Raw genomic sequence first — 18885 nt, 5'->3', positions numbered from 1 at the left:
GCCAGACACGTTGGCAGTGACCAGACATTCAAACAAGGAAAAAATATTGGGGAAAACTTACAGAATAAAATCAGTATATGGCTAAAACAAAAACAAACAAACATGGAAGCCAGGCATGATGGCACCACACCTGTAAATTGCAGTCCTTGGGAGGTCAGAGGTAGGAGGATTACCACGAGTTTGAGGCCAGACTGCATAGTGAATTCCAGGTCAGCCTGGGCTAGAAAGAGATCCTCAAAAAAAAAAAAGTAAGTCTACATTTCACTAATCACATATATAATTTACATAAGCATTTGATATATTATACCATATGATTGTCATAGCACACCAGAGGTAACAGTTTTTTTCCTGCTTTCTAGATGGGAAATTTGAGATTAGAAAGATGGTCCTTATCCAAGGTCTCATGGCTACTAGCAGGAATAGAATTTGATCCCCAATTTGTTGATACTAGAAGATACCCTTATATAAAGTATTTGTATTATGCTGGGATAGATCAAAGTGGTATGCAAAGGATGCAACAAGTTGTTTTGAATCCATCATTTAGACCATACTTCTAGCTGGAAGCTATATAATCATATGGGCTAAGTGAGAAGTAAAAGGGATTAGTGTTGTTTCTTCATTTATTAATTAGGTAAAGTAAAAATAGCTTAGTGTGGTACATTTCAAGTGTTATCAAGTAGCTTTCTATAAATTAAAACAGGTCTCAGTAAGTTTCTTTTACCCACTAACCTCCAGTATATACTTCAAAATACCCAGAAAAAAATGTTATTCTTTCCAGAATTTATTTATATCAACTTCATTGATACTCTTTTTCTGAATGTTGACCTGTGCCAGTGTGATTTCCTGAATTCACATCTCCCCAGAGCCCATGTAAAAGCCCAGGTGCTATAGTAGATGTATGTAATCCCAGCACTCATTTAGTGGGAGGAGAGGTAGAGATAGGAGAATCTCATGGAAACTTGTAGGCCAGCTGGCCTGGAAAACACAATGGTAACCAGTTAGAAACCCTTGGTCAAAGCAAGGTGGAAGACAAGAACCAACAACCTTAGACACACACTGTAGCATGTACACACACACACAAACACACACACACACATGCATACATACACATTAATAAATAAATATAAAAATTTTCCCTGGATTATATCCTTAATCATTTAACCAATAACTTATTTTATTTTTTAAATATTTTTATTTCTTTATTTGCAAGAGAGAGAGGGTATGGGCACACCAAGGCCTCATTTCCCTGCAAACAAACTCCAAATAAATGCTCCACTTTATGTATCTGGTTTTACATAGCTTCTGGGGAATTGAACAATAGTTGACAGGCTTTGCAAGAAAATGCATTTAACTGCTTAGGAATTCTACCATATAGCTTTTTGAAAAGTTATGAAATAATTTGATTCTGAGATGTTATTTTTTATGTTTTCCACCCAAATAATTTGTAGTCAAATATATCTACTATTCAATTAGTTCCAAATCTTCTTTTTATTAAAAATTTTCTTACATACTTTTCATCCATTTTGTGAAATAAACTTTATATTCTCAAAGCAACTCTTTTATTACCATGTTATACTAATGGCAAAACAAGTCATAATTATTAATAACCAAATTCTAGTTCCAGGATAATTATTGCAATGCAATGTTTTTGTGTATCTGGCACTGACTTACATGGGTAGATTGAGATACAAAACAGGACTACCAGGCTTTGCAAGTAAGTGTCTATAACTGCTGACTCCTGGCGATGTAAAAAAAATATATAGTTTATTCATTGAAATCCCAACATCCACAAAAGAAAAAATTAAGATAAACCTATACTTCTTAACTAAGATAATTTCTAACTTACACGAAAAGATGTTCACGTATAAAAAAGTTTGGAGGTTCATGAGAAAGGCAAATAAACCTTTCAAAAAGCAGAATTAGAGCTGAATTGAAGGCTCAGTAGTTGAGGCACTTCCTTGAAAAAACCTAACAACCCGGTTTCAGTTCCCCAGTACCCACATAAAGCCAGATGCAGAGTGATGCATGTATCTGGAGTTCATTTGCACTGGCTGAAGGTCCTGATGCACCCATTCTCATTCATGGGCTCTTATTCAACTGTGAGCCTCAAAAAAATATTTCTAAACTAATGTTATCTCAAACTACAAATGAACAACAACATCAAATTTCCTACAGTGGTCCTTCTGAAATAAATATCGTTTTAAGAAACTTCATGACCATTCACAATTGAAATGTGATCCTGAAGATACAATGCATTTGGTTTAGGTTGGACGTGGAAACACTGAATAAAAACAATCATTCAGTTCTTCCTTCATTTTTCATTGTTTGGACCATTTTAAGCATTCTTGTATAATGTCCACAGTTAATTTTTAGCCTGCTTTTTATGAGTACATTCTTGATGTAGCTAGCTTACCTCTGTCTTAAACATTCAAAATAACTCTAAATGTTGTCAAAATTGTATTCTGTATACAGTCCTAAATGGAAAAAGGCTGAAATATAATGTAGCCTTGCTCTCTTGTAATTTGTTCATACTAACAAAGAGATATTTGGAGAGGGTTTCTTTGTACTTTCTTCCCAATCTTAAAAAAAAAATGGCTTAATTCATGTAAAGTATCTTAGAAAATTGGAAAGTTGGTAAGTGTACAAATATATAAGACTACAATTTAAACCAAACTGTTCTAAAATGCATCAAATTTTTAAAAAAGTAATATAATTGAGATAACTGAGGATTTTGAAAGTTAGCAAATAGAGTAACAATTATGAATTATTTCTGATTGTGAAATTTTCATGAACTAAATCTTTCACATGAATTTCTATCCTTTGGAAAAAAAAAAATGTTAGCATCTAGTCTGGGTAAAGCTCAGTGAAAAGTTTCCAGAATTGTAAGCATGACAAAGGAGAGCCTTTAACTGTGGATGCTCATATAGAATGGTTTCTGAGAACTATGTCCCAGCCCACTTCCATGTACAGTGTTTTAAGAGCCATAGAAAGATTGAAGATTTTGCTTATGTGCTAATAGAAAGGTTCAGAAAGGACCCAAAAGACAAAAGATGCTTCATGCCCCCAATTACTGCTGTGTTTGCCCCACTTCTTCATAACTCCAAATTTCCCATAAAACATTGGAATGCTAGAACAAGCTATTTTGCTGTGTTGATTTTTAAATGACAGGCTTGCACTGAAAAATTAGTAAGTGTGACAAGTCTTAAAACCTGAAGTTATTGTTTTGTAATATTTATTTATTTTTCTTTCTTTTTGGTTTTTTGTTTGTTTGTTTGTTTGGGTTTTTTTTTGTCGTTGTTGTTTTGGTTTGTTTTGGATTGGTTTTTGGTTTTTTAAGATAGGGTCTCGCGGGCTGGAGAGATGGCTTAGCGGTTAAGCGCTTGCCTGTGAAGCCTAAGGACCTCGGTTCGAGGCTCGGTTCCCCAGGTCCCACGTTAGCCAGATGCACAAGGGGGCGCACGCGTCTGGAGTTCGTTTGCAGAGGCTGGAAGCCCTGGCTCGCCCATTCTCTCTCTCTCCCTCTATCTGTCTTTCTCTCTGTCTGTCACTCTCAAATAAATAAAAAAATAAAAATTAAAAAAAAAAAGATAGGGTCTCGCTCTAGCCCAGGCTGACCTGGAATTCATTATGTAATCTCAGAAAGGCCTTGAACTCATGGCAATCCTCCTACTTCTACCTTCTGAGTCCTAGGATTCAAGGTGTGCGCCACCATGCCTGGTTTATAGTATTTATTAAGAGATTTAGAAATCTAAATTGGGTTTAAAATTAATTTTCTGTGGCCATTTTTTTAATCTCTTTACCACTAGAAGTGCCCTTTGGGATCCATAATTTTTGGATATGTTCATAGAAACTCCATCCAGAAGCTTGGCCTCAAGTCACCCACATAGCATAGCACAGCATAGCATACCAAACATAACAATGTCTTCCTCACAACACTTTGGCAACTGGTAATGTTACTTACTTCTGTTAAAACACTAAAATCAAACAAATATGCTAATAAAATTTAGAAACAGCACACTCATTTTCCTCAGTGTAATGCTAATCACCCAGTATTTCCCGTTATGTGTGATGGGGGCAGTAGTAATGAATAATTCATTAGGATGAGGAGGAAACACCTGTAGTAGAGTGGCACATAGTGAACACGGCAGTATTTTAAAATATCCCTCCTTCTATTATTATCACCTCACTCTAAGAGTGCACAGAATGTATCCCTCAAGAATGTGTGTAGTCAAGTGACCGACAAAATCAATAAATTAAACATATAAAGCTAAATCTACCCATTCTGGTTATCAAGGTTTTACAATTTAGTTAAGTTCTATCCCACCAGATTTATTGACCCCCAAAGCCTGCTTTCACTATATTCAGTATCATGCTAGTTGGGATAAGGAAGGCCCTCTGCAAGGAAAGAAGGAATATAGATGAGCTAACTAGACAAAAACAGGTAGATCTATCTGAACCTGCTACAAGTGTGCAGATTTCAATCATGTGTCATAACAAATTTTCAAGGTGTGTTGCACTTACTGTGACTAAAATGATGAAAGCAAAATCTGATTACACCTTTTCTCACTCTATAGACTTTGAAAAAAATTATTTATTTTGAAAGAGAAAGAGAAATAGGGAGGGAGGGAGGGAGGGACTGAGAGAGAGAGAGAATGGGTGCACCAGAGCCTTCAGCCACTGGAAACAAACTCCAGACACGTGTGTCCCTCTGCATGCACGTGCAACACTACACACTTGCATCTCTGTGCCAGGATCATATGGGACTTGGAGATCTGAACAGTCTTCATAGGCAAACACCTCAATTGCTAAGCCATCTCTCTAGCCCACATCATATATTAACCTTTTGTCTACTAGAACTATAAATGTGTTTACGTCCAAGTGTATAGTGGTTTTACATCAAAAAGCTTGGTTCTATAGCATTTATTTCTGGAGATATATTCTTATCTGAAACATCATGTCTCTTCTTTTCCTTCTCTTGCTCTTTCATCTTCTTCCTCCTCCATCTTCTGGGACAAGGACTTACCATTGTAGTCCAGACTGGCCTGTAACTCATAATTCTCCAGCCTCACCAAGTGCTAGGATAACAGGCATGTACAACCACAGCAAGATGGCTACTTCTACTTTTGGTTGATATGGGCAGCATCTTTTCTTTTCTTTTCTTTTTCTGACTAGCTTGTACATAACTGACATTGATATGCTCAAAAAAAAAAAAAAAAAACCACTTCAGGCCCAAAATATAGCTATTTTAGTTTCTCTCCCACTGATCACTTTAATGATTTTAAAAAAAAAATGGGGAATCATTTTTTAAAACTATTTTTATTTTTATGTATTTATTTGAGAGCAACAGAGAGAAAAGGAGGCAGATATATAGAGACAATGGGTGCACCAGGGCCTCCAGACACTGTAAACAAACTCCAGACGCATATACCCCCTTATGCATCTGGCTTACGTGGGTCCTGGGGAATCGAGCCTCAAACCAGGGTCCTTTGGCTTCACAGGCAAGTGCTTAACTGCTAAGCCATCTCTCTAGCCCTAATGATGTGTTTTTAATAAAGAAACCTGTAGTGTGAAAAAGGTAAATATCGATCATGTGGCCTAACAATCTTTAAAATATCTATTACCTAGAAAAGTGGCATTTCCCTACATATGGGTATTTTTTTTCTCCTTGCTACCTGGTTGGAGCATCTCACCTGTATGTTTTCTTTTGTTACAGAGGAGGTGTCTGCAAGGATAGTGCAAGTCGTAACCGCTGAAGCTGTGGCGGTCCTGAAAGGGGAGCAAGAGAAAGAAGCCCAGCACAAAGAGCAGCCTGCAGCTCGACCTTTAGGTAAATGACAGAAGCATCAACTCAGGGAGTTATCTGCTGACCCTGGGCACAGCACGGGTTCTGCTGCTGTGTTCAAAAGATGCATTCAGGTTTTTGGGTTTTTGTTTTGTTTTGTTTTGTTTTTTGGTTTTTCGAGATAGGGTCTCAGTCTTAGCCCAGGCTAACCTGATGGCCTCAAACTCATGACAATCCTCCTACCTTTGCCTCCCGAGTGCTGGGACTAAAGGTGTGTGCCACGACACCTGGCTGGTGCATTCCATTTTGTCCATCCTCTTTACCTGTTATAATCACCATCACTGAGGTCTAAAGGAACCTATTATTTTTCAGAGGGATTTTTTTTAAGCTTTAGGGTAATAAGCTTGCTGTTAGATGTTCCTCTAAGTGGTCCTTAATGATTTATTTACCAGACAATGCATAACCCCCACACACAGAAAGAAAGTGAACTAAAATTTCAAGCATAGATGCTGTTTCTCTTACAGGTATGGCTACATAAAACCAATAGCGAGAGCATTGTTAGCCATCAGTAATCTTGTATCACATAGGAAGGACTTGACTCATCCAAGGGTGATGCAACAGTCCTATCCTTTCTCTTCCTCACAAATGAAATGCCCTCCATCGCCACAGAGGTCATGTCACATGTTCAGAAATGACAGCACTCAGCCTAAGGCCTGTTGCCCTACATGGACACATTGATCCATTATTCAAATGATACATAGATAGATGAGAGATAGGCAGACAGACAGAGACTTCCTTGGGTTCAGCACATCTATATATTTCAGACACTTATACCCAATCTGTATGAAGGCATATAATTCCTATGAACAGTCCATATCCATTTTCTTATCTTAAGTATAATGTATCCTTAATGCTTGATTTTTTTATTACTTCTCTTGCAAATGTCTATTGAAAGTAAATAAAGAGAATATTATGCTCTCCCAGCATAGTAATTTACAATATATTCAAAATTTTCAGTATTGGGTGTTTTCATTATTAAGTGCTATTTTTTTCTTAAAAATAGAAAAATTAGTACTTAATTTCAACCTTCAGCTTATCATGCACACCTATTCAATGAAATAAAAGAAAACTTGGTTTTAAATCTTTGGAATCTTGAAGTGTACAATGTGAACCCCATGGAGTCAAGAAACTAAACAATCACCTATCACCCTAAAGTTGTCTCTACTAACTGCTTTATGAAATTTAAATTCACATACTCAGCAGAATAGATTTAGCTATCAACATTAATTAAGGAATATTTCCTTTTGGAATCCCTTCCTTCTGTACTCAGGGCAACAAAGAAGGTAAGTGTTTAGGAGGATGTCTCAGCTCTTGAAAGCCTTCCTAGCCACCCTGCTTCACACTGATTCCAGGGCCAGGCCAGAGATAAATCCACTCCCCTGAGTGGGTGGGCTCTGTGCGAGGGCATGCCAGAAGTTGAGACAACTTCACTTTTCCTACCTGGAAATACATAGACAACATGGTTTTGATATTAGACTCAGTGGGCCACATGTTCCTTAAAACTATTGCTTAAATAGTATGACTTTGGATGTTCAAGGTACAATGTGCTTTCAGATCTGACCACGTAACATTAAAGGAGTATTCAAAAAGAAAGGTCGAGACTTTTTTTGTTTGTTTGTTTTTCCCTAGTTGGACTAACCTAATAAAACTAAAATGGCTGCTTGAGAATAATTGTTTGTATGATATCTTCAGGCCAAATAAAACACATTAGTCATAGATCAGGTAGACACAAAGGTTTATGACACATTCAGCTTTTGTGCTTAATCCATTTATGGAAAATACGATTTAAAACAAATATTGTATGTTTACTGTAGAAGTTACCATCTCATTGCTACAACAAAACACCCAACCAGAAGTAGCTTATGAAAGGAGAGGGTTTATTTTGACTTGAGGTTTCCAGGGGAAGTGTCATCGTGGTTGGGAAATCATAGGAGCAGCCTGAATAGAACACCAGAGGAAATAGCATAGCATAGCCCAGTAGTAGCATAATAGCTACTGGGCTTGGAGCTAGACTGTATTACCACAAGGTCCACCCCCAGCGCAACAAGTCCTCAAGCAAGGCTCCATCTCCGGAAGACCCCACAACTTTCCCAAATTGCCTCCAGCCAGGGACTAAGTATGAGGATTAATCACAAATGCTAGAGGCAATGGAAGACATTTTACATTCAAACCACCACATTCACCTTACATTTTAAAGTATCAACAGTGTGTGCATCAAGTTTATGACAAATCAAGTACAGATAGCTGTTGAGTTTTCACCTCCAAGTTTCATACAGAAGCCTCTTTTCAGACAGGAGGACTAGTGTCTAAAATAATTAACTATGATGTCTCATTTCTCCATGTTTTGATCTGTAGCAGCTGAGGAGACCGCTAATCTGCCACCTTCTCCGCCCCCATCGCCAGCCTCAGAACAGACAGTCCCAGTGGAAGAAGGTAAGGTCTGGCTTTGCAGGGTTTGTCTTCTCCAAAAAGGTAGATAGTAAACTTCAATCTATAGCCATGGAGCCCAGTACTAGCTAATATGGGCCACTGTTAGAGCTGTCTAATTGTCAAAGAAAAACCAAGTCCATAAATACATATCTACATAAAATCAAAAATAGAAGACTATAGTAAGCATAAAAGGGGAAATTATGCGGATGCAGGAAAAGGTAACATTGTATTTAAGTCACTAGAATAATGGCAGAATGACAATTTACTTAGTATTTTGATAGACAAAGTGCAAATCCTTGTGATTGAACAAAAACAGTAAATGTAATCCCCATGATCAAAGGAGTCAACATGTCCTTATGGAAGGGTCAGGAATTGTGCTTTTTTTTTGTTTTCTTCTTCTTCTTCATCATCATTATATTGCCAAGACTTTCCCCAGGGCCTGACCCATGGGAAACTCTCAGTGACTATGAATGAATAAATCAAAAAGCTGGTGAATAAACTGATATATTCAGGGAAGCAAACTAGACATCCAGACCAAGGCCTCTTCCCTGCTGAGACCTGCTTGTGTCCATGAATACATTCAGCATAGACTCCACGTGGAATCCCTGTCAGCTTTTCAATTTCCATTGACGAAACAGGGGGACTCCTTTGAAGAATACCCTCTTAGAATCTGGGATGAAAGGCACCAAATTACAACTCAGCAGCCACAGAGCCTTTCTGAGAACTCAGAAGAATACACAAAGGCTAGCTGACCTAGTCAGAGGAACAAGAGTGGATTGTTTCTAGTTTTTACATTCTAAGACCAGGACTACTCCATTTTATTCATTTTCTTCTTCATTTATTTTTCCTTTCGTTGTCACCTTAGTGATCTATTTATGTGATGAACACCAAATAGCATTTATTATGAAAGGATTATCTTTTATAATTTGTAGTGAGATCCATTTAATATATTGAGTTCCGAAATACAGAAATCTAAGTTGCTGAACTATATAGTGTTAATTCCAACATAATTTATGTCACACATATATAAGCCTATTTTATATCAAGAATTTAGTTAAACTGAGACTTGCCTCTTCTAAATAATGCCTGATATAATATTAAATAAGCTAAATTATAATAAGAAGAAAAGGACCAAATATTTGGGGACCATAATCAGGGTATAAGAGCCATCTATTATATTAAATAATTCCTTTAATTTTTTGTATACTTTTAAAAGATTCTTTTTGGCCTACGTTTAATCATGCATCTGACACATGTTAATTGAATGTCTATAATGTTCTAGAAACAAATTTCTGGCAAAAGTTTGTGATAAAAACAAACATAATCTTCATTTTTAAAGACCATGTTATGTACTGAAGGCCAGAATTCCAATAAATAATCTCACAAATCATTTTACCTGGACTACCACCAGGCAGGAAAAGTACAAATGCTACCAGGCAGAAATGCAGCAAGGGAAACCTTTCTTGATTGGACGGAAGAGGAAGCTGAGCCCCAGAAAGAACTTCTTAGTTATACAGAGATGGGAGAAATGAGAATTTAAGCAGAGGAAGCATAGGACCCATGTGGGTACCAAAGTGGACAAGATTCCATGATCTCGATATGTCAGGGATCCATGGCTCATAGGGAATGAGAATGAGGAAGAGGAGTGAAGAAATGACAGAGAAGCAGCGAGCTGTCCAGGAACCTGGATTTCACTCCGAATGTAATAGGGAGCTCTAAGTGACAATTGTGCTTCTCGCCTGTCATTGACAATATTTATGAGCTCCTACTTAAAGCCATTCAAGTGTCAAAAAAACACTCTTAACCCAGAAAGGACCGTGGTTTTGACAGAGTTGGCCCACTCCAAATGTCTTGAGATCGAGTTATTGATTCTTTTTCATCTCTATGGGAATTGGAGCAGAAAAGGAAGTAGGATCCTCCTCTTCAACTCAGAGTTCAGCCAGAGTTCACCTTTTTCTGTGAGAAAACATACTGCATCCAGTAAAGTTAGAAAATGATAAAATGGAGAATTCTTTCACATTTTGCTTCCTCAGGTGCTAGCTTTCTTCAACTTTTATGCTTTCCCCAAATTGTTGCAGTCAGGGAAAATACCAACTCATTTCCCATTGTAATTAATTCAAAGGTATTTTTAATCTAATTTGTATGTTTAAGGTTCTTTCTAAAACATTAAATTACAAAAAAAGACTCATTCCTTTCACAAGACTAATCATTTTTAGATACATGAAATTATCTATGTTTGTATTATATAAACCCTACCTTATTGACTTAAGGACCAGATAACGTTCTCTCCTTAAATATATGTAATGTGTTTCAAACAAAGTGCTACTTCTCCTTTATTTCAAACTACATCAGAATTAATGCCAAATAATAGGATTTTTTTAAAAACATAGTTTTTCCAGAAAATAATTGCCAAGTGAAAATATAAAATATAAGTGTTTTCACTCAGTTAGTTTCACTTCAGTTAGTTTTAAAGATCTGGTCCAGCACTGCTGACAGAAAATCTGCTGGAAAGTAGCCTATATTTGCTTTGTCTAAAAGAATTATTTTTCCTCTTTGACCCATCCTCGAAGAAGCTTTCAGGGGACATGATAGCCACAGTCTAACCTGTTCATATAAATGGAAGAAAGGTCTGGGATTAAAATTGGATCATTCAGTGATTTTGAGGATAAAGTCTTTTAAAAACCTATCAAATATTTTAAGGATTTTTTTTTTACCAAATGTGAAAAGAACTTGTGATGCTAAACATCATCACTTACAAATAACCATTTATTGTAATTCATATAACATCAATAATTCCCAGGATGTTGGCTTATTCTGGAAATCATTTACAAATGACTTTGATTGGAAAAAAAAGTCAACAAGTGGCATACTCAAGAAGAAATCCATAGTACCATTATCAAGTGCTGTACTTATCATGATTTCCAGTTAACGCCCTTCTTCTTTTTTGCCTATCTGTAACCGTTGTTAGAATGTGGATGTCTGTAGTACCATAGAATCCCCTGAGACAAGGATCCTTCCGCCCTGTTAGGTTGCTCCAGAGTTCTAGGGCAGAATTTTCCTGTGTCATAGATGTGAAAATATAATAACAATATCAGTTTCTCTCTGGAACATTTTGGGGTGGCAATGATGGTAAAATTCGGGGTCTTCAGTTACAAACTTAAAGAATGGAGACAGCGCTCAGATGGTGAAGAGTGATGTTTTTAAGTGGAGCCAGCTCCTTTCTGCACACACTGTGGGACAGAAGCTCTGAGACTTCCCTGCAGGAAATGATGAGTCATTGATGACCCAAGAGGTTCATATTCTCAGATGGGTGACTCCTTATCTGTACTATGGGGTCTGACAACTAAGGCTGAGTTTTGGCTGGCAAATCTTCCTTTTGTCCACTATAAATTTTTGAATGTTTTAATAAAAAGAGCTTGAATGGGAACAAGCTAAGAGAAATGTATTCCTCTACCAAACCAGGTAAGTTTCAATTCTGAGGATTATAGTTATGCAAAACAACTGCATAAAATGCCAGGGTTCACAAAAAATCATCATATCCTTTTTATGTATCACATTGTTGAATAAAATAGATTATTTTGTGCCAAGAAACAGAGTCAAGACATACCTATTTATAGTAAAAGGATGAATGCATTTGATTATTGCCTTGAGCAGCAAAAGTAACTTACAAAAGGAATTCAAGGCTTCATAACTTGTCTCCATTCTTTAAAAGGTTTCATAAATTTCATAACTCCAACTTTGGGTGTCTAATGAAGACAAAGAACAAAAACCTTGTCTGAGCACTGAAGACGTACACCTAACATGTGTCAGACAGGCACTGTGCTTGGCATGTCCACAAGTCTCTCTGTCACCGATTCCTCCCGGAATCCCACAGAAATAGGCACTGTTCACTTACATGTTTTGCCAGTGATATTATAGCTTATGTTTACATAAGTAGCTTATCTAAAATTCAGACCTAAATCTAAGTCCTACAGCTCAGTTATACTGCCACCCCACAGCTATCTTGTTAAATGTCTTACTTTATGACTATGAAAATAAATTAGAGTTCCTTGTTACATACTATATACTAATGTCTTTTCTTGTAAAACCACTCTCAAATACACGTGTATTTTTTTAACTGTTATTTACTTAGAATTATTTATCTCATTTCTATTGAGCGGACATCTGCCATGTCCAATTCCGTAACAAATGAGAATCCAGTGTCTTATGTCATTCCTTTTGACACCTTGTATGCCACTGACACTTAGTGAGCTCCCTATGCACAACTGTCTGACTTATCTTTAGAGCCTGAATGATAGATGCCCTCACATGTTCTAAGTAGACAATTAGAGCACCTGGCATATAGCATTGATGATGGAAGATGGGCATGGCTTAGCACATATGATTATGAAGAAATAGCTTTTCCACTAAAGACCTTACGGTTTCTGTTAATGTTTCTGCCATTCTCTGATGAAATAAAAGTTTTCAAAATAGACAATATTTCTCTTTTTGAGACATTAAAGATCTCAAGCAAAACTCTGAGCTGTTTTCACAATTTTGCACTTAAAAAAGAGCAAAGATAACAATAGGAGGCCAAAAATGTTCAGAAGTTAAAATATTAAATGAACTATTAGATGCACTAAATCTGAACTGGACTGAAATATTAGGTCTGAACTACCACCTGTCAGCTTCCAATGCTTTATTTTACACTACAGCTTTCATTGCTTCTAAGAAAACAAATGTTGGAAAACTCAGAGATAAATATCCCCTTTTCCCTTATTGACTGCCCATACAGTAGTTAGAATTTCTAGAAGTACTCTACATTCATTACTGTCTCTCAGTCACTGTGGTATATGTAAAGGCATGCAAATGAGAGATACATGACAAACCCAAAATCATGACTTATTCTGGGTTGTAGGCCAGTTCTCAGACAATTATTTTCTCATTTAATAGTATTAAATATTATTTTAGGCTTCTTCTAGCCCATGATGTAATAAATATTATGGCTAAGAATGTTCTCAGCATCCACCCTGAAGCAGTTTCTATGGATCAGTACATAATGTGCTCAATGGATTAAAAAAGCCTCCTGTCCTCAAAACGTTACTTTAATGTCTTTATTTCTCCATGCTTGTTTCCAGTTGTCAGCACTTGCTTAATGAAAATAAGCCACTGTCCTGAAAAATGCAGCATATTTTCAAAATGATGCTATAATTTTACCTTGCTGAAAGTCTGATATAAATTAAGATGATACGGTGAGATAATATAGACTTTGTTCATATGGCTGGGAGTACAAAATTTTAACCTTATGTCTAAATATAAGTAAATAGTAGTTAGCAAATTTGGTGGGACTGAGATGTAGCATCTGTACCCTATCTGAAGCCAAATGACATTCATCCCCAAGGTCCTTAAGGCTTATTGAGTTCAAATGTCCACCAATGGACTCAGCTACCGTGCAGATTTAAAGGACTACTTTAGTTGATGCCGATTTCTAAGCCAAGGGACAAGAAAGGATAGAGATGGGAAGCAGAGATTTTCACATTTCAATAAAGTCTATGCAATAAGGTATTTGAAACATAAAAACAGCCAAGAACCAGTGATATAAATGAAACTTCCTAGAAGAATGTCCTTAGAAATCTGATGCCAGCTCTAGAAACCTCAGATAGCTATAGCTTTGTTAAGTTTTCTTTTGAAGTAGCACATTAGAAAACAGTAAATCATATTGAGGATTTCCTTACAACAACAAACTGTACTTCTCCCATGACACAGAGGAGAACCATTGTTAGCACTCGTGATCTTTGGTCTCCCATCAGCCTTGGAATTCAATGAAAGAGCCATGCTGAATCCTCTCTCCTCACCAAAACAGGGAAGAGAAATAATGCTCTACAGATTCTTCTCAATAGAACTAAGATTAAAAGTTACTTTATGGCCAAAGTCATTCACTAAAAACAAAGTTAACCAAAATGCTAAGTATTTGTGCATCCTAAGTAATCAAAGGTGTGTGTCAAATAGGACCCATTGTCACTGAGTCAAACAGGTATGGCATCCTACCAGCTTTTCTCTTTCTTAGATTATAAATGGAAAAATACAGGAATAAGAAGAATCAATCCTGAAGGAATTTCTTCCAAAGAATGCATTTGTTTAGTAATTCTTTGTTTCTATTCCAATGTTTCCTGGGTTATTCTGTCTTATTGGAGAAGAATGTACAGATAATTTCCGCTTTGCAGCAAGAGTGTCAGTGCTTTCAATTCCCTTAGGTTAATTGAAAAATTGCATAAAGGATAGTTGAAATTCAGTAGCAACTGACGCATGCAGTGTTCACTGTCTCCCATCCTCCATCAGCTGAGTCCTGCTACTTTCCTCCATCCTTCTGTGCTGCTGCTGTGGCCCTTCGTGTCCTCATGTAGGTGTTCGTCTCGTCCGTCTGATCTGGTCTGTCTTGTCCAGTTCTCCCTGCAGTTTCATCCTGTGTGTCTGTTTGTAGATGGAGGGGCTGAGGATCAAGTGGGTCCTCTACACAGGTTCCCCAGCCACGAACCTGCCACCACTGGGGAGAGGCGTGGGCTTCTAGCCCCCTCCATCTCCGTGTCTGTACCTGATGATGAGCCTTACAATTCCGATGAGGAATACTATGAGCATCCTTTGTTCAGCTCAGAATGGACTACCTCTAGTGTGCTCCCCAGTGTCACAGCGCAGAGCACAGAGGCCCACTTAGGCCATCAGACAGGTGAACCAAGCATGGTGCCCTTTTGCTCCTCCTCCCCAGCCTGAAGCTTGGACCACACAACTCATTTCCGTGTGCTTTCATGTGGGGGTGGGTGGGACATGAGTCTGTTTTGTCCACATGAAAGAGGAGTCCCTATCTAGATGGTATCTACCTCAAAATTCACATAAAATGACTATTACATGAAGCTTATGATCACTTCCTTTTTTGACATCGTTGCTTCTGAGAAGATACAAAGATGGAAGGAGAGACAGAAGAACAAACAGAGAGGATAATTTCATTTAAGTATGATTCCTTTCCTGTCCTTACAAATAAATCATTATTAGGTAGGAGCATATTATTTACCAAAGCTAAAGAAAATGACCTTGAATATAATTTTTTTCCTCCTTAGATAGAGTATATGATTAGGATCAGTCTTCAGTGGAATTTTCTGTTTTTGTTTGTTTGTTTTTTTGAGGTAGAGTTTCAGGCTAGTCCAGGCTAACCTGGAATTCACTATGTAATCTCAGGGTGGCCTCGAACTCATGGCTCCTACCTCTGCCTCCCAAGTGCAGAATTTAGATTTTTACTTACTATGCTGATATGATTGTTCTTTAAAACGGAAGATTAAGAACCTATTTGGATAAATGTCATAAGATGGATTTATTTCTACCTATCCATTAGTCATAAACCTGGCAGCCTTCCCAGATGACTAAATCTTGACCAACCTCAATAAAGTTAGGCTAAAATGAAGGAAGTGATTCAGAGCCTTTGTCCCCTCAAGTCTCATAAAGCTGGGAGACCTGATGTGCAACTGACTAAAATGAGGATAAAGTAAGTGGGTAATGAGTAGTTATTTGTCTCCTTTTAGCTAGCAATTTTATAAAGTACAGCTAAAAATATATTTATTTAGGTGAAATGATTATTTTTCTGATGGAAAGACATATTCCTTAGGAATAGTAGAGTTTATGTGCATTTGAAACTGTATATAATGTTAAGAAGAGATAGTTCTTCAGCTTACCAACTGCATTCATGATACTAAGATTCTTCAAAGGTACTGTTGAAAAGAAAGAGCTGCAATAACTCAAACACTCTTAAAGAACTATAACCTTCATTGAATGAAACTAAGTTCTTCAAACAATGTGAAGCCAACCATGGGGATTCTTGATTAAAGAATCAAAAATACTGGAATTTTTATTTAGAAATGAGAATAAGTAAAAACAAGCATAATTTATACAAAATTAAAAAACTGAAATCCGAAAAATTATATAGGTTTGAATACATAAATTAACTTAGTCTTCATCTAATAAGGTAATATTAGCAAAGCCTGTTATATTAAAATTCTTTTAAATATCATCAATATCTATTCATGATAAAAATGTCCCCAATAAGTTGAAATATTTCAATGTTCCTTAAAAAATTAAATTAAAAAATTAAAAGCATATGGGCTTGAGAGATGACTCAGCTGTTAAGACACCTGCAAAGCCTAATGACCCAGGTTCTATTGCCCAGTACCCACATAAAGCTAGATACACAAAGTGGCACATACATCTAGAGTTCATTTTCATAAGCTAGAAGACTTGGCATACCTATTCTCTTTCTCTCTCTCCTTGCAAATAAATAAATAAAATATTTTAAACATTAAGTTACATGAATAGAAATGTGTGCATAACAGCTATAAAAAGATGAATGAATTAGTTCTCCCCACCCTTCAGAGATTTAATGTGTCCTAAGAGAAAACTCCTTTTCATCTGTAGCCTTTCCCACAGGTTCTTTTATACAAAGGACAATTGTTCCATGGACATTGCATACCAATCTTTGATTTCAGAACTATCACATAGCTAATATGTATCCCTTTAATTTATCAGATGTTATCATTGACTTTACTTCTTTTGTTGCTTTTTGTTTGTTTATTTTCTCGAGGTAGGGTCTCACTGTAGTCCAGTCTGACCTGGAATTCATTGTGTAGTCTCAGAGTGGCCTCAAACTCTCTGTGATCCTCCTACTTCTGCCTCACAAGTGTCAAAAGGCTTTTTTTTTTCTTACTTATTTTTTCTGACATTTTAACTGCAAGGGAAAATCAAGTAGACCCAATGATTTATGCTTTCATAAGCTTGTGGTTCTGTTTTTTAATGCTAATTCTTTTCTATGCATCTTACATCTTTTGAAGGGATATTCTGGGAATTTTGTTGCCACTTAGTCATCTTCATTAAGTGACTTTGTTTTGAAGAAATAATATTGCATTGCTGATATGCACATTAACTTTCTTAGTGTCAAGGAGAGCTATATGAGTTATATTATTGATTAAGTATTCTCATAAAAATTATGTCCCAGAGGAATACTTTTGTAAGTGATTTTTAAAATATTTAATATTTATTATTTATTTGAGAGAGGCAGAAAAAGTCAGAGAGGGAGAGAAAAAGGGAGAGAAGGGAGAGAGAATGAGAGAACATATGAGCACACCAGGATTTCTCTGTCACTGTGAATGAAATCCAGATGCATGTGGCACTTTGTGCACCTGGCTTTATGTGGGGACTGGGAATCAAACCCAGGCCATCAGGCTTTGCAAGATAAGTTTTAAGCTTTACGTTTACAATGACTTTCTTTGTTTTAACTTTTTAAATATTTTATTTTTATTCCTTTATTTGAGAGAGAAAGAAGCAGAGAATGTGTGTGTGTGTGTGAGAGAGAGAGAGAGAGAGAGTGAGTATGAGCATGCCCAGGCCTCCAACCACTGTAAAGCAGCTCCAGATATATGAGCCACCTTATGCATCTGGCTTACGTGGGTCCTGGGTAATTGAACATGGGTCCTTTGGCTTTGCAGGCAAGCATCCTAACCACTAGGCTATCTCTCCAGCCATTTTACTTCTTGAAATTTTTCATTTCAGGCATAATACAGTTCGGTAAGGATGACACACATTGGCCTAAGTAGCCTTTTACCTAAGAAATAGTACATAAGTGTTATTTAAATAGCTTTGATTGACTTTGTGATCAAGCTGTTAAGGTCACTCGGTAGGTATTAATTTAGGCAAAGCCTTTCAAATTCCCAAGAGTCTTTGGTAAAGATCACACATTTTCAATAAAGCAGTGAGAGATTCTTATGTAGGGACTTCCCACATTGGAGAAAACAGCACATGTCCAGCAAATTGAAAGGAATGTTTCAGTCTATCATTAGCACATCGGTCATCCACAGTCATCTGTTTCTGGGCAGCACCACCTCTTACATCCAGCAAGCATTCCACATGTGGACCAGCTTACCACCATTGCCATTACAAGTAATCGATCCATAAAACCCTTTCAGCTCTCAAATGCTAAAATAAATGGCCTTTTAATTTCATTTTAAAAGGCATCACCATTAGTGTATTATACATCACAATTTTCCAACCAGTACATGATGTGTATGCCATTCAGCTACAAATTTGTTCATCCAGATGGTAAAAGAAAACATACCTGGGGTCCTGGTGAGGTATTCTAATGGAGCTGAAAGTGTTCTTGAATGATACTTCTGTCCTCTTGTGTATTATTCTGTGGTCATGATGTCAACATCTTTTCCATCCCTAAGAAGAAGAAATGCTAGAGGGTGTGATGGCTGAGGAAGAGAAAAATGCAGCTCTTCCTGGGGCTGCTAAGTCCTCAGAACAGCCCAAAGGCCTCAGTAAAGGCCACGTGGAGTCTAGAGCAGAGGCCCAGATAGTACCAGAAGACAGTGTGCTGGCAGGGGCCCCACATGAGAAAAGTGTAAACGAGGTGTCTCCAGAAGTAGAAACTCCTTCCTCTGCCAAGGAAGGTGTGTGCTTCTCTGAATTCGCATGTTTCCTTGCAAATGATCTCTCCAGCGCCTTACCAACCTGATGCCTTCCCAGTGCTGTTTCATTGCTGGGTCTTCCCAGGTCACAAGACCTCCATTCAGGCTCCAGAGCAGAGAGTGTGGCTT

General features: G+C 37.2%; 1 protein-coding gene across 19 annotated transcripts in view; it reads left to right on the top strand.

Annotated features, from left to right (window-relative positions):
• The window catches only part of Map2 (microtubule associated protein 2), a 285977-nt gene that overhangs the window by 224527 nt on the left and 42565 nt on the right, over positions 1–18885 (top strand). For all 19 annotated transcript variants that reach the window (XM_045147517.1, XM_045147533.1, XM_045147531.1 and 16 more), the window contains 2 exons: positions 5714–5827; positions 8198–8275. In XM_045147517.1, coding sequence (XP_045003452.1) covers positions 5714–5827; positions 8198–8275 — 192 coding nt within the window. The remainder of the gene's footprint in view (positions 1–5713; positions 5828–8197; positions 8276–18885) is intronic.

Source organism: Jaculus jaculus, chromosome 4 (genome assembly GCF_020740685.1).
Source record: "Jaculus jaculus isolate mJacJac1 chromosome 4, mJacJac1.mat.Y.cur, whole genome shotgun sequence".
Lineage (NCBI taxonomy): Eukaryota > Metazoa > Chordata > Mammalia > Rodentia > Dipodidae > Jaculus > Jaculus jaculus.
This window is presented reverse-complemented; position numbering and strand designations above follow the sequence as displayed.